The following is a 19,794-nucleotide window of genomic DNA, read 5'->3' on the forward strand; positions in this document are numbered from 1 at the left end:
TAGTTTACTGGTATATGATGTAAGTTTGATGTATGTATTGTCAGTTTTATCTTTGTAATTTTTTTTTCATATAGGCGTAAGTAAATTATGAACTAAATTTCTAAATTATTTTTTTAAATATTTCTGGATTGACGAAACTTTTAATCTGTTGTTTTTAGTAGATTCAACGAGGACGGGGGTTCGAGTGCTGGTGTCGTTGGTTATTTAGTTTAGACTGGGGTTTAGTGGCGTGACTCTGTAAGCTCAACCAGAGTCAACCCAGCTCTAAATGGCTATCTGGAGATATCTGGGGAAGGTGAACAGGAGGGTTGTGCGAAACCAAAGGATGGCTGGCCCCTATCCCTGTCGGGCTTCCTGGCTGAAAGGCCATGAATCGGAGATTAGCGCCACCAGTAGGCAATGTACAGTTCAATGCCGTATACTTTGTTCATATCATTATGTTAATCTAAAAATATGAAGATATTGTTTGACGGGGTTCAAACGTCTTTTAATATTAACAGAATTCTCTAAACCGTTAAAAGGATTATAAAGAATTTGTATTAAAATAATATTATTATAATAATAATAATAATACATTAGAATTTACATTATATTAAAACTATATTAGAATTAATAAAAACAGGTGCAGGTACACAGGTACAAATAGTATATCTAGAGGTTGTAGGTATATGTAGGGGTTTAAGTACATATGTGGGGGAGCAGGGTTTTCTTGAATCTGTATTATATTTTCAGAGTTCCAAAAGGAAAAAAAATGCTGAAACACGCTTCTTTAAATTTATGTTTAAATAATGCCAAAAAAGTCAAATTGTTTCTTTCTTTGTGAGAAGGGGGCCTGTGCGACCCCCCTCCCTTCATGTACAGACATAGATATTTGTATGCTAGTTCTAAACGTTCAGAAGTCCTGTTTGTCACAGCTTGATTTACGCTTGTTGTCGGTCTTTTTTTTAATTTGAGTATCTCCTCCCCCCCTAATGTACATGTATGGATAGTTGAATGTTAGCTCTAAACACTTAGAAGTCCCTTGTCAAAACTTGATTTATGATTGTTGTTGCTCTGGTTTTTTAGTTTGTGCACATGGGTCAGGTAACCAACTATTTTCATTCTGAATTAAAAGAAAAAAATATTCAAATTATCAAAACTGTCCTACAATGAAATTATTTTGTTTATTTCACTATAAATAGTAATGCCTCATGGTATAAAATCGATTCAAAACTGTATTTATTTTATATGTTCTGCTTGGATGAAAACGTTGAGAAATGCTCGTTTTACACTGTTTTGCCTTGCATTATTTTTAGTTTTACTCTGTTTTATAGCTATTACGCTAGTTTACACATATATTTACTGTTGTGGAATGAAAAGTTTTAGTTTAAACTAGTATATTTACTTCTATAACTTATAATATCTTTTTTAATGTAAATTCATAGACTTCATTGCCTTTGATTCTGGCCAAATTATAAGTAAAAAAAGTTATATAAGTAAAAGAGTAACTTTTGTTCTGTCAAGTATCCTCTCTCAATATTTTAGTTTCATATTCAAAACCTAATTGTATTTTCTTGTGTTCAATTTATAAGTAAAAAAATTTCACTTCGCTGATTTTCATTTATGTACTATTTTTACATACGCCTATAGTGTGATAAATTTTTCGCTGAAAATTTTCAGCGAAAAATCTTGGTTTTTTATTTATCTTTCTAATAATCTATTGCTTTATGGCTAATGGTCTTTTTTGTTCCCGCCCAATTTCTGAAACAGATTCTAAGAATCTTAATAACGCCACTGCTAGTATCTATTCGATAGCAAACTCGTTTATGAGACTTGACAAAAACATAAACAAGTGGGAGAAAAAAACAAAAGATGTTTGTTTAGCAAAAGCACGTTAGATTCTACGGAGATTAATTTAAATGAACAGGTTATGTAAAAGAAAATATACCCACTGCTGAGCTAAAAATAGTGTTTTCTTTTGCACATCAATTTAAAGGGTAATCCTATATTTTTTCGCTCAGAGATTTTGATTCGATGTGCATTGAATGCAAATGGTAGAACTTGTACGAAAAGTAGACAAATCTTTTATTTTCGAGATGGGTGTCTGTTTTGAAATGTAAAGCGTGAACTCTCCCAAACCTCAACCGAGACCGAGTCCGTTTGGAAATGAAAATTGTTTGGCTATTGGGAGAACCCTTGGGTATTGAGAATTGCAAGCAGTTAGCCAGGTGGGTGAAACACCCACCTGGCTATTTTCTTTTAATCTTCAGTTCTCGAAGTCCACCAGTCCCCAAACTTAAACCTCGTCATGTTACTTCTGAATTCCTTTTTACAAATTGTGATGAAAATGAAATAAATGAAATAATTATGTGTATGAAATAACAATCCTGTGGAGTAGATGAAGTATCGTTAAAGCAACAAAAACAATTGTTATTTCTATTTTGACTCATCTGATTAATTTATCACTTGAAGAGGGAACTTTTCCAGAAAGACTTAAATTAGCCTGAGTGCTACCCCTTCACAAAGGGAAGTCAAAAAATGAACCGAGTAATTACCGATCCATTTCTATTTTACCTTTTTTTCGAAGATTTATGAGAAAGTAGTCCATGAAAGAATGTATGATTACCTCCAGGAGTAGAATCTTCTGTGCGATACCCAACTTGGCTTTCGCAAAGGACTTTCTACGGATATGCACCAGCTATCTGGAATTCAATCCCCTTGGAAATCCGGAACTCAAATAACCTTACTACCTTCAAGCGAGCAGTGAAGGGTCGTTCCAGAAATACTGTTTAGATTTGAATATCATGCGGTCCTCCTCTTTTCGATCTTTTCTTTTATTTTCTTTTTTTTCTTTTCTTTCTCTTCGTCACTCCCCTTTTTTCTCTTTTTTTTCTTTTTTGATAAATCCAGTTGATTCGTTGTTTCTGTTAGTTGATTGTTTAATAATTCTTTAGTTAAGTTTCTGCCCTAGTCAAGCCCTTTTGTGCTTTCCTGGCAGATTATGTACATGGAATTATGTGTTTTTATTTAAATATATATGATTGAATTGAATTGAAGAATTCCTGCGAACAAAACTCTAGCACAGCTTGCATCAAACAATAAGTGCGTAATTGGTAATTTGATGTGTGTGTGTAGACTTGTTCCTGTGTTTGCGTACGTTTGTGTTTTTGTGCTCCTCAATCTCATCCTGCTAAATAACTAAGAAGACTAATCCGCCATTCCATCATAAATTTACTATGAAAAAGTAGCACATAAACAGAATTGATGGAAATAAAACTAATTTATTGGGAAGATAACAAGAGGAAAAGTTTGTGTAAAACGAAAAACTCAATGCATACCCGTACTAATGAACTTATTTTGGAAGAAATATAGCCTCTCAGGCGCATACGGGTTAAAGCACATAAAAAAGAATTTTTATTGAAATAGAAGAAAAGCGATAACAGTAAAAAGTTTGGGATTTCCCAAAAGGAATTTAAAAACCCTTGTCCATCGTATCTGCCCCCATTAAAATACAACAACGAAAACAAACAGTCCGCACATGCAAAAGTAAACTACCCAAAGAAAAAGGATGAATGTTTGAGAGGTTTTTCACTCTCAGAAATCATATACCTCAGGTGGCTAGTACCAAGCATGGCAGAAGTGTGCCAAGCATAGCGGAACTGTGAGAACAGTACTAAGAGTGAATGATCTGTGCCAAGCATGACATAAGTATCCCAAGCATGGCAGATGTCTGCTAAGTCTGATACAAGATCGTGATTTCATAGCAATCTGGGAATGTACATTATACAATTAGGCTAGTGAGTTAAGTAATTGAAAATTAAAGAGCCATTTGAAACAGACGGACAGAAAATAAAATCCTTCAATGATCTAAATGTGAAACGGTCAAACATTACTGTCTATGCATAATTGACTGAAAATGAAGAGAAATAAAAATAAATAATTATACCAAACATAAAAGAAATGGGTACTGCTATATACAAATAATTAAATCCTAAACGATTAAAAATTAAAATGAGTGCTAAAGTTAAACCAAAAAGGACACAAATTACTGCCCATAGGAGTTCGACTAGAGTTCCGTTCTAACCGTAAACCAAAATAAAAAATTGTCGCTAAATAGAATCTGTAAACCTTAATTGTTGATGTTTCCTGTAATTAGTATATTAAACACTAAATAATTATACATTACACATTCAGTTCATTTTCAATATCTTTCCAGTCACCTTGATTTTTATAGTGTTTTTTTTTGTCAGTATTTTGGAATTAATAAGATGAAAGCTATTTTCCTTGTAATAAGATTAGGGCATTAACGTTATTTTGTGTTAGGGCGAGATGCACAAGATTTCGGAAAGAAACTTAAAGACGCTTTAATTAAATACCAAAAATGAACGAATTGTACAGAAAACGTAATAATTGTAGGAAAAACTATAAAAATCACAAATACTAAGCCCAAGTAACATACAAGAAATTTATAAGAAAAAAACTAAAATTGTTTGTATTAAATGTATTTAATATACTTCAGACCAGATAAGAAACTTCATTATTTTTGGACATTGACGAAGAATGAGACAGAAATTTATGGAGGAAAAAATAATTTTCCTTGCCAATATTTTTTAACACATTTTTTTTTATCAAACACGAAGATTTATCTATTCCAAATCAGACCAAATTATTTCTTCAAAATCACTGTTTTCATGCATTGAGTTCCTGGTAAATTCACTGTTCTCCCCCGATCCCTTCTGTGCGTTTTTTTTCTTGCTGTTCACTTCAACTCGACTCAACCTTCTTTTTTTTCCTCTTTTTATTTCTTGAGACAAGCTTGAGTCCTTCGGTTGGTGGGCTGTTGTACATTTTACAGACACAGGTTCTCTGATTTCCATATTCCTTGCAACCCTTGAGTCTAAAATTTCAGGAAGTAAGGATTCATTCCAGAAGGCTTCAAGCTTCGGAAATATTTTTTCCCAGTAGTCTTTCGATCGGTGAACTGTAATTATTTCCCAATCCTCAATAGAGTTATAAACTATTAAGTGGCATACCATTTTATCCAGTATCTCGAGTTGGCCTTGTATCTGGGCGAAATACCTGTGATTTTTTTTTAGCTGAAGACCTTCACTGGATAATTCAAGAAAAAATGCTTTAACTAAATTTTTTGACTGGGCCACATCATAAATGGTTTTGAACTCTGGTATATTATGCACCGTTTTTATCTCTATAGGTGTGCCATTAGGGAGCAGCCCATCTACAGATGCAGCAAGATACTGATACTGTGGATGCACACTGAGTCCTATTTGATCTCCCTTTACGACTTTTAAGTTGAATTTGTTTTCATATGCTTCTAGTGCCACTACTTCTAAATCTAAGCCCTTTTTCATTAGGGCAGAGCAGAATCTAGGTCCCAAGTTTCGAATTTGCTTAACAATTGGGGCAACTCTGGTGCTGTTTTTTCTGGTTGCAATTCTGTGGAAGTAACTACTAGTTATTCTCTTAGATCTTTCTTCAACCCAAGTGTCATTTTTGGATTGGCCCTTGGTACTGTTGAACAAACAGCTTATACTGGCAAAATCCAATTTTAAATTCTCGTCAGTATATTTTTGTATGGCCAAATTCATTTCATCAGAAGTCATGTCTGGCTTATTGCAATTTGGTCCATAGTCACGATTACCAAAGTTATAGTTTATATTTTTTAACTTAGCAACGTGTTTTCCTCCAAGAGCACTATAATAACTGGTCAAATTACGTTTAGATATTACACGGAGTTTAGCCGTTTTATTACAATATTTTTTTGTTACGCTAGAAGGACTAAGCCCAAAAATATTTTTCCAAGCTAATTGATGCCATTTTGGACCTGAATTATAAGCAAGACTTGCTCCATGAACTCTTGCATGATATGAACCTCGTTTAGACCGGCTTATTTGCTTTCCTCCGATGAATTTAGCAACAACTGACATGTAGCTTTCAGCTAAGTTTGTAGTTGCGTCATTTCGAAGCTGCTCTGCTTTTCGACACACAATATCGACCTCTGTCATAACATCTTCAAACACGTGCAGGGGAAAATTATTCCACCGATCTTCTATTTTACTATTCACGGTCAATTCAGCAATCTTAGGACATCCAGAATCACATTTTGTGTGGTTTCCGAAAACATGGTACGGACCTCTTTTTAACAAGATTTTCAATTCTTCTGCTGTTCCATTATTTTCAGAATTTATTTTTATCGCACCCCTTAAATTTTTTGTCAGTTGCTGGATAATTCCTCGGGGAAGACATTTTGTGTACAAACCTTTTTTATTTTTGCACAAATTATATAGATGGGCTGTATAGTTTTTTGTGACGTGATTTGCACATTCATGTTTCCGTATGTTGGAACCGTAGGAAACACTTTGTTTTAGCTTATAAAAAACACTGGAATCACCGTCACCGATAAACTCTAAAAACTGTAATCCGTGCATCTCCTCACTGGAACGAAAGCCTTCAACTAGAATATCTGTTTCCATGCTCCTTGAATTTCCGTTATAATTCAGAAAGCAGAAATGATCTTTGGGAATTACTTTGGCGTTTGCAGAAGAAAAACATATATAACAGTATTTATTTTTTATGCCAACATATAACAGTTTTTTCGTAAATGCATCTATGATAACTGCAACACATCCTTTGGCCGAATAATCGTGTCCTTTGCTACGCTTATTCCAGCCTCCATCACATATCACTTTTGTCCAGTATGAGTCCTCCTTATACCTATCATCATGAATGGCTGATTTTAAGGCCTCTCGTCCATTTTCTAGCAAAATTTCCGATAAACTATTCATCCAAGCATTACCAAGCTGCCTTTCAATACGGGAATAAACTATTCGTGACATTGGTTTCACTCCAAGCACCCCGAAGAATTCACACAGTGTAGAATACCCTCCTCCACTACCCATGGCTCCCCAAACAGCCTTCGAATTCAAGCAGCCTTTAAGACTTGATGTTTTTTCGGGAAAAGCAACCTGTGTCTGGTCCGTAAAACTTGAAAGATATTCTTTTACGCTTGTTGCTGGACATTCTGGTTCACCTTTAATCCTCTTTTCCCAGTTACACTTATTACACTTAACTTTCAGTTCAGTTTTCAGGCCTTTCTTTTCTAATTGCTTTATAATCAATTTTCCGTGATCGCAACTGATTTTGTGTCTGAATGCTGAAATTACTTCAGCAAGGAAATACCTTAGATTCACAATGCAGTTTCCATCTGGAATTCCAGATAAGTCTATCTCAGTATTCGTATCGGGGCAATCAACACCGTAAGAACCACTACCGTTTCCCAATTTATTTGAATCGTCTACGAGAGGATTTGCTGAAAATTCTTCTGAAATTTTCGATCCATTTGACAAATTATCTTTATCTTGTTCTCCAAGCAGCACCTTTCTAAAAAAAATGAAAAGAACCATAGAAAAACAAAACAGCGACCCGGCTCAATAGTAAACGAAAGTCTAAAAAACGAAATTTTGATACTAATAAATACGTCAAAAGAATCGGATTTTAATTAAATTTAGTCCTACCCATCAAAAGATAAGAGCCTGAGAAAATTTGTCTTATTTTGGAAAAAAGGGGGAAACACGCCCTAAAAGTCATAGAATTGTTTTGCCAGAAGACTGATCAAGGGTGCGTGTTTATTTGTTTTTTGTTTTCTTTTTCCCAGGGGTGATTGTATCGACCCATTGGTCCTAGGGTGTCGCAAGAGGGCTCATTTTAATGAAAATGAAAAGTTCCAGTGCCCTTTTTAAGCGACCAAAAATTGGAGGGCACCTAGGCCCCCTCCCACTTTCATTTTTTTTCTCAAAGTCAACAGATCAAAATTTTGAGATAGCCATTTTCTTAAGCATAGTCAAAAAACATAATAAGATGTCTTTGGGGACGACTTACTCCCCCATAGTTCCCGGGGGAGGGGCTACAAGTTATAAACTTTGATCAGTGTTTACCTTGACCTGATGCCCACTTAATTGGACAATCTGTCTTGGCTTTTTCTACAATTGGCCATGACTTGACTTTTCCCACAACTATTCCTTTTAATTAAAAGTCAACGGTTGAGGGGTTTTGGCTGAGGGGGGGGGGGGGTAGAGGGGAGGGAGCTACGTTGAAGGATCTTTACTTAGAGGAATTTGTCACGGGGGAAAAGAAATTCAATGAAGGGGCATAGGATTTTCTAGCATTATTAAAAAAAACACTGAAAAAATAATAATGAAGAAGTTTTTCAACTGAAAGTAAGGAGCAGCATTAAAACATAAAACGAACAGAAATTATTACGCATATGAGGGGTTCATCTCCTCCTAAATACCTTGCTCTTTCCGTTAAAGTAATTTCAACTATATATTCTACGGACTTGGTGATTCTAGGGTCATTCTTAAAGAACCGGGAGAAAATTTAAGCTTTAGTGTAAAGAGCGAGGTATTGACGAAAGGGCAAACCCCCTCATATATGTAATACAAATATACAAAGTTCTAGGTGCTTTTATAAGTTACCAAAAATTGGAGGGCAACTAGACCTCCTCCCCCACCCCATTTTCTTCAAAATCGTCAGAACGAAAATATGATAAAGCCATTTAGACAAAAAAAGATATGCAAATTTCGTTGTGCGGTTAGCCAAATCAAAATATGCATTAATTTAAAAACGTTCAGAAATTACATAAAAAAAACAGTTTTTTTTAACTTCAAGTAAGGAGCGTCATTAAAACTTAAAACGAACAGAAATTATTCCGTATATGAAAGGGGTAGTCCCCTCCTCAACGCCTCGCTCTTTACGCTAAAGTTTCTTATTGTTTTAAAAAGTATAGTTGTGAGAAAGAGTCAAACTTTAGCGTAGAGAGCGGGACATTGAGGGACTACCCCCTTTCATAAACGGAATAATTTTTGTTCGTTTTAATGTCGCTCCTTACATGCAGTTAAAAAAAACATTTTTTTTTTTATTTAATGGACAAGAGGGAATGAAACTTGTATATGTAATTTTTACTTACCGGTATTTTAAATTCAGCCACCTTTTGTTGATAATTTTCTTCCTCATATCTCAAATGTCTTATTGACTTCAGTTGACAAGTCAACTAATCAGAGACACAATGCCTTGGAGGCGTAATGCCTAAAATTGGATAAGAATCCCGCCTTTTTTTCTATTGGCTGATGAACAACGCTATTAAGCCGGAAACAGGGGTAAAATAAGTAAAAAGTAAGCACATTTTGAAATTGTATTTTTCTGATTTTGCTTTCAAACTATTTATGATAGACATCAGAAATTTTCTGTAATGGTTGTAGATTATAAAATCTACATATGATCCAAAATTCTACCCTCTGGAGCCAACTTCATACCTTCTAGCAAGAAAAATGTTGAAAATTAAAAATAATTTTTTGCACCGTTAAAAATAAAAATATAACAATTCTGCAACCAACATTTTTTTTTAAATACTGGCAGGATGAACTAAAAAAAAAATCTACTGTCATTTCCCATCCACTAAATTTTTATTCACCAAACTAAAATAACTTGATTTCTTTTTTTGCACAATAGGTAAAGCATATACAGAAAAAGTGAAACCAACATTTTTTTCCTTTTTAACTCGAGAGTCATCAAAAAAAAAATCAGTTCAAAATCACCAAAATCGCAGAAGTTATTCATGATTTTCTATCATAGGAGAAATAGCATTGGACACAAATTAAGACCATTAGCCTTAAGCTTCCGTCATACAAAAAAGCCATCCAGTCTTAGGTATATTGTAAGTCAAGACTTACTGGGCCAGGAATCTATGTCGGATATTCGGTAGTTTACTGGGTTCATTTTTATGGCACTTGGTATTAACCAAGTGACATGTAGCAATCGCAAATTCTGTCGGTCTGTCGGTCTGTTTTGTTTGTCGTGTCTGTCGGGAGTTGGAGGGGGAAACCGGAATTCTTGGAAAACGTGAAAATTGGGGTATTTTTATTTTACGAATAGGTGATCGGATCTTAATGAAATTTGATATTTAGAAGGAATTCATGTCTTAGAGCTCTTATTTCAAATCCCGACCAGATCTTTTGACATTGGGGGAGTTGGAGGGGGAAATCTTGGAAAACACTTGGAGTGGAGGAATCGGTATGAAGCTTGGTGGATAGAATAAGCAAATGTCCTTGATACGTGATTGACGGAGCCGTACTGGATTCAATCTCTTTGGGGGAGTTGGGGGGGGGTTCAGTGATTTGGCGAGTTTGGTGCTTCTGGACGTGCTAGGGCGATGAAAATTGGTAGGCGTGTCAGGGAGCTGCACCAATTAGATTTAAAATGGGTCAAAATCGGGGAAAGTTTTGTTTTTATCCCATCACTAACTATAGCTAAGTAATATTGGGAGTGGTGCTCTTTTTTCCATGAGACAAGGGTATTATGTTTTCTAATGTCACGCTCATAAACTTAATCGTATTTGGTTCTGGGTAAATTATAAATATCTAATATTAATTTTACTATTATAAGTAAATATATTATAATATAATATATTAATATAATATATTATATATTATAAATATAATATATTATATTTAATATATTAAATATAATATATTATATTTACCTATTAATTTTACTTGTAAGCAGATTGAAGATACTAATTTACCAGAAATTTTAAATCAGCGGCATGTGAAACAGGCCCTTCCTAGTAATTTGAATTATAATGATAGTCCAGTTTTAACTTATAAATTTTCAAAAACTATTGGGCAAATTATTTTTAATTATAATTTAATACTCAAAAGATTAGATAGTGATATAAATTGGAAACCGGTTTGTAATTGTAAGCAACTTGGCCCATTTGTAAATCCTACTTACAAACATGTTATAACAGGGGACTTGTCAATAATAAAGCAAGATGATCTTCAAATTATAATGAATAAAGGGGCTAATTTCCGTCTTTCTCATCATCTGAAACCATCGAGTGTTATTGATGGCTTGGAAAATGATTTTGATTTATTTATTGATAAGTGGTGTAAGAAAGAGAATAAAAATAAAGAGAGTTTTCAAAGTTGGAAGAATTTAGTTATTAGTAGAATAAGAAATAAAATATATTCTAACTTAAAAAATAGTAACACTAAATCATTATTTTATAATGCGAAGATTAAACAAGCAATTGCTAATCTACAGAATGAATTTGTAATTGTGCCAGTGGATAAAGCTAATAATAATTTTGCCATAATTTGTCAGAAGCTGTATTGTGATATCTTAAAAAGGGAGTTATGCACAACTAATGTTTACGAAAAGGTAAATTTAGAGGATGAGAATTTAATTGAAAAGACTGAAGAAATACTTTTTAAAAATTTTAATATTAAAATAAATGACAATGATAAAAAGTTCCCTTTCCTATATTGGACTGTAAAATTTCATAAGAATCCCCCTAAACCACGGTTTATTGCTGGAGCAGCTAAATGTCCAACCCGCATTGCTGCTACTGACCTCTCTTTAATTTTAAAGGAAATTGTAAATAAACTTAAAACCTATTGTTCTGGTATTAAAAAATTTCCGACTTTTAATCCATATTGGAGTGTTAATAATTCACTGCAGGTGATAGATTCTTTAACAATGGTTTCAGCTAAAAGAATTGAGTGTTTCGATTTTGCGACAATGTATACTAATTTATCACTTAATGTAGTGTTAGATAATTTAAATACTGTTATCAAGAAATCTTTCCTCTTATCTAGTAAAAGGTTCTTAAAAATAGACACTTATAATAAAAAAGCTATATGGACAAATTGCTTTAATACTACAGTTAACTTGAGATGTTACAGCTTGGATATGATTTTTGAGTTATTGGAATTTGTTTTATACAATACTTATATAAGACTAGCTGTTGGGGTGGCGCTTCGCGCCACCCCAACACCTAGTTGGTGGGGGCGCTTCGCGCCCCCCCCAAGCCCCCCCGCGCGCGTAAGTCGTTACGCGCCATAATAGTTACGCGCCATTGTAGTTGTGTCCCTATGTCCCACCTGTGAATATAGATAGATATATATATATGGTTTTAACTACGTAAAACTTGCGAATATACAACATTCTTTGCTGTCCCATTGTCTTTGCATATAAATAGATTGTCAGGTTTACCGACTCTTGAACATGCAACATATAATGGTCCATGGGAAAACAATCTGTATTCAGATCTATACCTCATGATTCTAATGATTGCCCTTGAGCTTTGTTGATGGTGATTGCTAATCGACCATTCCCTGTCCCGGTGTCCCGGTCGTCATTTACATCCCCCTGTTTCCCCCGGTGTCCCCGTTGTAGTTGTGTCCCTGTGTCCCGGTCGTCATTTATATTCCCTGTGTCCCGGGTCCCGGTCGTCATTTGTATCCCGGTGTCCCGGTCTGTATATACATTCGTTTTTTAGTTTTGTTTTTCTCCTTTATTTTTTTCCTTTTTTTTTCTTTTTTAGCTTATTTAGATTTTTAGATTTTTTAGTTTTTTTATTAGTTTTTAGTTTTTTTTTCTTTTTAGTTTTTTTGTCCCGGTCGTCATTTATATCCCCCTGTTTCCCCCGGTGTCCCCGTTGTAGTTGTGTCCCTGTGTCCCGGTCGTCATTTATATTCCCTGTGTCCCGGTCGTCATTTGTATCCCGGTGTACCGGAGTTGTGTCCCTGTGTCCCGGTCGTCATTTATATTCCCTGTGTCCCGGGTCCCGGTCGTCATTTGTATCCCGGTGTCCCGGTCTGTATATACATTCGTTTTTTAGTTTTGTTTTTCTCCTTTATTTTTTTCCTTTTTTTTTCTTTTTTAGCTTATTTAGATTTTTAGATTTTTTAGTTTTTTTATTAGTTTTTAGTTTTTTTTTCTTTTTAGTTTTTTTGTCCCGGTCGTCATTTATATCCCCCTGTTTCCCCCGGGTCGTCATTTATACTCCCTGTGTCCCGGTGCTTTGTTGATTGCTAATCGAACATTCCTTTTGTCCTGGTCGCTTTCTCTTTGAGTGTCGTCATTTATTTTTTTCTTTTTTAGTTCTTTTAGTTTTTACCTTTTTTAGTTTTTTTTAGTTTTTAGTTTTTTTAGTTTTTTACCTTTTTTTAGTTTTTTTAGTTTTTTTTAGTTTTTTAGCTTTTTTATTTTTTTTATTAGTTTTTAGTTTTTTTGTAGTTTTTGCCTTTTTTTTAGTTTTTTTAGTTTTTTAGCTTTTTTATTAGTTTTTAGTTTTTTTTGTAGTTTTTGCCTTTTTTTAGTTTTTTTAGTTTTTTAGCTTTTTTATTTTTTTTATTAGTTTTTAGTTTTTTTTGTAGTTTTTGCCTTTTTTTTCTCTTTGAGTGTCGTCATTTATTAGTTTTTTCCTTTTTTTTTTTAGTTTTTTATTGGTTTTTACCTTTATTTTAGCTTATTTTTCAGTTTTTTCCTTTTTTTTATTTTTTTTTATTTTTCATTTTTTTTAGTTTTTTACCTTTTTTTAGTTTTTTTTAGTTTTTTAGCTTTTTTACTTTTTTTATTAGTTTTTAGTTTTTTTTGTAGTTTTTGCCTTTTTTTAGTTTTTTCAGTTTTTTTTTTAGTTTTTTGTTGGTTTTTACCTTTATAGTTTTTTTAGTTTTTTAGCTTTTTTATTTTTTTTATTAGTTTTTAGTTTTTTTTGTAGTTTTTGCCTTTTTTTAGTTTTTTCAGTTTTGACGTCACCTGATCCAGTTTTTTCAGGTGACGTCACCTGACACATCCATCCATCCATCCACAGACAACTTATTTTTATATATATAGAAGATAGATTTGGTGGTGATTTGTACAAGCAAATCGTGGGAATTTCCATGGGGGGAATGCCAGCCCATTTATAGCTGACTTGTTTTTAAGTCAACTAGAATATAAATATATGATGGATAAGAATAATCCAAATAATTTAAAACATATTTTGTCAAATAATAAAATATATTTAGATGATATTTTGGTCTTAAATTGTAAGGATTTCATTGATATTTCAAAAAATATATATATCCATCAGAGCTTACTCTTGAACCTAGTCATGGCGCTGGTCATGAAGATCATTTCTTAGATTTAAATATTAATATTTGTGATAATAATAAATTAAGTTTTAAAATGTATAATAAAACGGATGATTTTGATTTTGAAGTGATTAGTTTCCCATTCCCTGAAAGTAATATACACTCAAATATCACATATTCGGCGTTTTTCTCACAGTTACTTCGTTATGCAAGAATTTGTAGTAATTATATTGATTTTAAAAATAGATATAAAATCTTACGCCAAAAATTGATATCAAGAGGTTTTACTGCAAATAAATTAACTTGGCAATTTAAAAAATTTAGTTTTCGATATAACGAACTTTTAAATAAATATCAAAAGAATTATCTGGAAATACTTAAAGAAATTTTCAACTAATTTCGGAGGTTCGAGAAATGATGACGCAGCGCCATTTATTTTGAATTGTGTTTCTAATAGAGCGGATTTTTTTTTAAAAATAGCCACATGGTAAAGATGAATTCTATAATTGTTTAGTTCATTCAAGTTTTTTGCAATGTGTTAATATTTGTGATTTGGTAAAATTTATCATATTTAGTTTACCTATTGTTGCTAAAAAGAGGGATATATTAACAGGATAAGCTTGTTTTGGTGTTACTTGGTTGTTTTACATTTGCTGTTTTTTTTTTTTTTTTTTTTTTCATAGGCATGTATTTTGGGGGTGATACCTGACACGGGGATGCCATGGATATTCTGTGGTAGCCACAACACTTGGCTGGGTAGAGAATTTAATGTGGCGAAACCCTATAGGCAAGTGTATTCTCCTGATGAGCCCTTGTGTTGGGTTGTTGCCTCTGAATTATTTGTCTTTATTGTTTCTATTGTTTGGTAAATGACGACTTATACTTATTGACGACATGACTGCCTGTCCATGGATTATAAATAATAAATAATAGTAAATCTAAGTGGATAATTCGTAATTGGGGGCATCACCAATTATATTCAAGCTAAACAGTATTTATTTTCTTCAAACTGTGGGTATGACGTTGCAGTTATTGTGTTTAGTGCTTTACTGTATAAGGGAGTAATTATATTCTATTTCTCGTTTTGTTTTTATTTTCAGGTTGGCTGCTCTACGCGAGTGATGGCTTAAGAAATAGTGTTTTTTTTTTATATGATTTGATTGGAGTTTGTTTAAATTGTTTTGTCGCTTCTTTTCTATTATATGTTAAATATAATGTAATGATTTAAGTCACATTTTCAGCCTGTTCCCTTAGAAATGAAGAACTGGGCTTAGAATTGAATGCACGGTATTTCATCAGCGTATCAGCACTTCCGGTGAGCCTGTATATCGTCCAGTACAATACTCTAAGACAAACTATGCTTTTGCAAGGTTATTTGACCTGTATTAGCCTAGTATACGGGAAGTGCGTGAGTTTTTGTGTGGGTTTAATACATTCAAGGTGTACAATAATTTGATAATTCTTTGGTTTTCATGTAGTCTTTACGTTTTATGAACCATTTATTTGTCTGGGTTTGTTCATTTGTTGTCTGAGCATGGTCTGGAACGTTGGCACTTGGATAGGATGAATGGCGCCTTGGGAAGATGTTCATTCTCTGCAAAAGGGTTTTTCTTGTTTTCCAGGGATGTTTCTAAGTATGATCTCATATATTCCTTTGACTGACTGTATATTAAACAATAAGCCATAAAAAATTATATATATATACATACATATATATATATATATATATATATATATATATATATATATATATATATATATATATATATATATATATATATATATATATATATATATTTATATATATATAATAGAAAACCAATAAAAATAAGCCATATGGCATAAAGTAATAGCAATATTAAACAGTAAGGCGTAAAATGATGATGCGATCCTTTTTTGCACCGCTTTGATGACATATGGGTTAAAATGGCCGGGCCATGCGGAATGATAACAGGTTAAGATGGGTAGGCCAAGTATTACAGGTGAAATGATCTATTGCTAAAGATTGTACTTTTGCCTATTGACCTGGGTTCAATTTCCTTGAACAGGGTTGTTGCAAATCATAAGAAAAGAATTTAGAGAAAATAAATTATTCTCTGGAACGGGTAAACGGGTAATCTCTAAATAGATTTCTATGGAGTGGGAGGGTGCACAGCTGCGTTGCCATCAGATGATTTGGCGCTAAATTGAGTTGGTAGTTGTAGAAGCAGTAGGTCTAAGTTACTAATAGTTAGCTTATCGCTCGGCTTAAACGTTAAACACTACTAGCACAACTTGAAAATGAATATCGTAACCATGTATGAGTGACAAAAGACACCATAATTCAATTCAGGTTAGTTTGATTTATTTAAGGATAATTTTAGACACTCATTTGACTGACCACATATATGGAAAATGTGGTTCGATAACTTTTTCTAAGGCTATAATGCATGAAAGGTTTAGACGGAAAGGTCATGTTTTATGGACCGATGATGACAGAGTTGAATCTATTTAACTTTTTCAGCCATTATACTTTACAGTCATTTATTTAAGGTCAAACAAAACGGAGTAGCAGAATTCCCCGAGAAAGAATTTAAAAGAAATCGAAAATTTGTTGAAGTGAGTAAAGAGTGAAGTTTTGATTAATTTGGATAGAGAAGGCTTGTTCGAAGCCATGTTGCCTGGTAGGGGCTTGGTGCTGCAGTAACGTGAGAATTTTGTAACGTTAGATTCCAAAAAACCAACAATTGGTGTCGGATCAGGTCCAAACACCAAATGCTTTGGAAAACGAAGTAAAGAACGAAAGCGAACTAGAACATCAAAAATGAATGTTGAACATGCATACTGCTCATGACCTTGACTTTAAATAATGACGAAGACCACACTGCTTTCCATAATACAGCTACAGAAGAGAGAATAATGAGGAATTTTTTCCCCAAGACAGTGAACCAACAAAACCTATTTGAATATTTCGGCCCTATATATAAGGGTCGTTTCTTTGCTGAAGACGGCCCTTAGATATAGGGCCGAAATATTCAAATAGGTATTGTTGGTTCACTGTCTTGGGGAAAAAAGTCCTCATTATTCTCTCTTCTGTAGTTGTATTGGACCTTGACTTTGACCTTGATTGCTCATGACCTTGCAACCTTGAGTAGTAACACGGCACTAAAGCTAAATTCAGGTTATTCCTTGCGTAAGATTTTTAGCTGCTTCATACTAGACCATTCGGAGTCACTTTAACAAAGGTACAAAGAAAGTATATGGTGATGGTAGCTGCGAGGATTCAATGATTTGTGCACAATGATTTGTGCACTTGTGAGCTGTTAAACGGACCAGTTAAACCGAACAGTTTAACAAGGAAGCCATTTCCTCTGTAGTCCCAACAATGACTGTAGATGTCGTTCTGGGAATATTTTCCTATCTTTTAGTGTCTGCTGTGTACTCATTTGAACTTGTACTTAACTTTAAAAGATCGTCCAAATTAAGGAGCACTTTGTTTTAAAATTCAAAATAAAAAGAATGCCTGCAAATTTCTCTTTAACTTTTGTGTTTCCGACAATTTATGATGTTTTGATCTGATGAGTTAGGATGAGCCTACATAGATTGCCTACTTGGCTATTCAAGATGTCAATTTTGTATTAAAGTCAATTAAATTTCTCCGAAAATGAGCCGAAGAAAGGATTAATGAAAAAAACTATAACGTTAACTTTAAAATCAAACGAGTCGCCTAACAAATGTAGAATTCCAAAAACTTGTGCTTTACTGAAAAATAAGCTTTTTGGAATTTTTCAGAGACTTAGGCTGGTAAAGTGGAACTTTCAAGAAATGTTGAGGGGGATGTCGAAAGGGAGTATATGCAATATCTAAGGAACGGCTGTGGATATTAAATTGAAACACTCAGAGCATATTAAAGAAGATATTAGAGGGTGGTCGGTGTGAAACTAGCTCCCTATCTCTTATTTAAATGCCCTCAACACTGATAAAAATTTCGAAAAGTGATTTTGTTCAGTATAGTCAAAAGGTCTAATGGATATTACTGTAGGAATGCCAAGACCCCGTAGCCCCAGTTGTCAATAACAAAGATCTGGAAGGGTTCAGTATATTTTCCTATTTTTCTCCCCTAGAGCAACTTCATATGGCAGAGGTCCTTCTTACGAAAAATTCCTCCCCATGTGGAAAATTTCCTTCTGCTATGAAGTCCCTTTTAAATTCCCCCGAAACCTCCCTTGCCTGAGAAATCGTCACCGATATTTCCTCCCAGGAACCAAAATAGTCTCCTCACAACCAAAACAATCGTATTTTTGGATTTAAAAGGTTAAGTGTATTAACTTACCCGCTATGTGATTTTGGATGAATAATATCCAGAAAATACGAATAGTAAGTCATTTGCATTCTTGGCATTAATCTCTTTACTTACTCTAGGCATTATGAAACTACTTGAAACGAGTTTTGTAAAAAGACTATTTATGCTTGATATTTTATACTTAGCTATGTTTTTTTCTAATGTAAAAATCACAATTATGAATTATGTGAACAATAAAATCTCACAAATGATTCTTGTGCTTAGTGTATGTACAACGGAATGTGTTTTTATCCAGTCGGGGGAAGGGAGGGGAGGGGGGTGAAGCAAAGTAATGTACTTTTAGAAATAAGATGAGATAGTATTTATAATTCTTTTAAAGTATTTTTCATAATTTATAGTAACCATGTCCTGAGAAAGAACAAGGCGTCACGTTAAGGGTTGTTTTAAGACCTTAAAATAAAGTTTGCGAAATAAGCTGTAGGCATGTTTTGAAAGAGCATGGAAATGCAGTCGATAGTTTCTTCACCTTTTACATAATTAAGCAATGGAACAATAAATATTTTGGTGATTTCTTTTCGTTTTTAGCAAGAATTTTAAAATACTTTATTTCAGATTTTGTCACATTTTAATATGATTGTTTACTTATCTTCGGGATATAGTGCGCCTCTAAATGCAGAAATGTTTTCACATGTACCATAAAATATATCCTTTAAATACATGCCGAGTTCAGGGAGAGAAAAGGTAAAAATGACATCACAAGCGTCGCCAAGAGATTTCTAATGAAGATGGCAGATTCTACCGTGAGCTTTGTTTTCTGAAATTGTAAATATAAGAAAACTCTTTTGCAGAGCTCATGATTTCTTCAGCCGCGTTGAAGAACCTAAGTAGTGTAAAGTTTTTAAACTTGAAAAACTTTTTTTTTGAAGAAAAAGCAATACATCAGATCATCTTATTTTCATATTCTTTCCAATATGGTTTTTTTTCCAGTTTGAAGGCCGAAAGTAGTTATGCTAAGTTTTAAATGCCTACTTTAAATTATTTAAAATAAGATTAAATTATTAGTTGAAATTACAAGGGAGGGATTGTCCATTGCAGTCCAAATTCCACTTTGATTTCGCAACTAAGATCGGCAGATTCTGAGATTCGTTCGAATGACGAATCTTCTTTTTTTGCTACACAATTTTTTTGTCTAGTTCGATTCGAATTCCGTGAAGTGAACATACAAACAAGTAAAAATTTTTCTCTTGGTTTGTTCTTGTTGTTCCATGGAAAGGAAGCTTTACTTCTTGGGTCTGAAGTTTCTTTTTTTTATATGCGACCTTTTGTCGAAACATTACACCGAAAGTGTTAATTCCAAACGAACCTTAAATTGTTAGTTCTTTTAGATTTTTCTTATACAATATGTCGCAAATTAATGATCCAGCCACATTCAATGTCTTACCAACTGGAAAAATCTTAATTTCACAATATTTTCCTACATTTTTGTCAAGGTTTGTAAGTTCTTTGATTGATTTTCTTCAAACTATAATTTCGACAGGACCTGTACCTGTCATCATCAGGCTCAAATTCAAATCTCTTGCCAGAAAATAAAATCAGTCA

General features: G+C 33.5%; 1 protein-coding gene across 1 annotated transcript in view; it reads left to right on the forward strand.

Annotated features, from left to right (window-relative positions):
• LOC136034071 (charged multivesicular body protein 1a-like) overlaps positions 1-15,141 on the forward strand; it is a 39,014-nt gene extending 23,873 nt beyond the window's left edge. Inside the window, exon 5 of the mRNA XM_065715189.1 lies at positions 15,014-15,141. Within this exon, the coding sequence (XP_065571261.1) occupies positions 15,014-15,035 (22 nt within the window). The 3' untranslated portion in view covers positions 15,036-15,141. The remainder of the gene's footprint in view (positions 1-15,013) is intronic.
• The last annotated feature ends 4,653 nt before the right edge of the window (positions 15,142-19,794 follow it).

Source organism: Artemia franciscana, chromosome 12, assembly GCF_032884065.1.
Source record: "Artemia franciscana chromosome 12, ASM3288406v1, whole genome shotgun sequence".
In the NCBI taxonomy this organism is placed as follows: Eukaryota; Metazoa; Arthropoda; class Branchiopoda; order Anostraca; family Artemiidae; genus Artemia; species Artemia franciscana.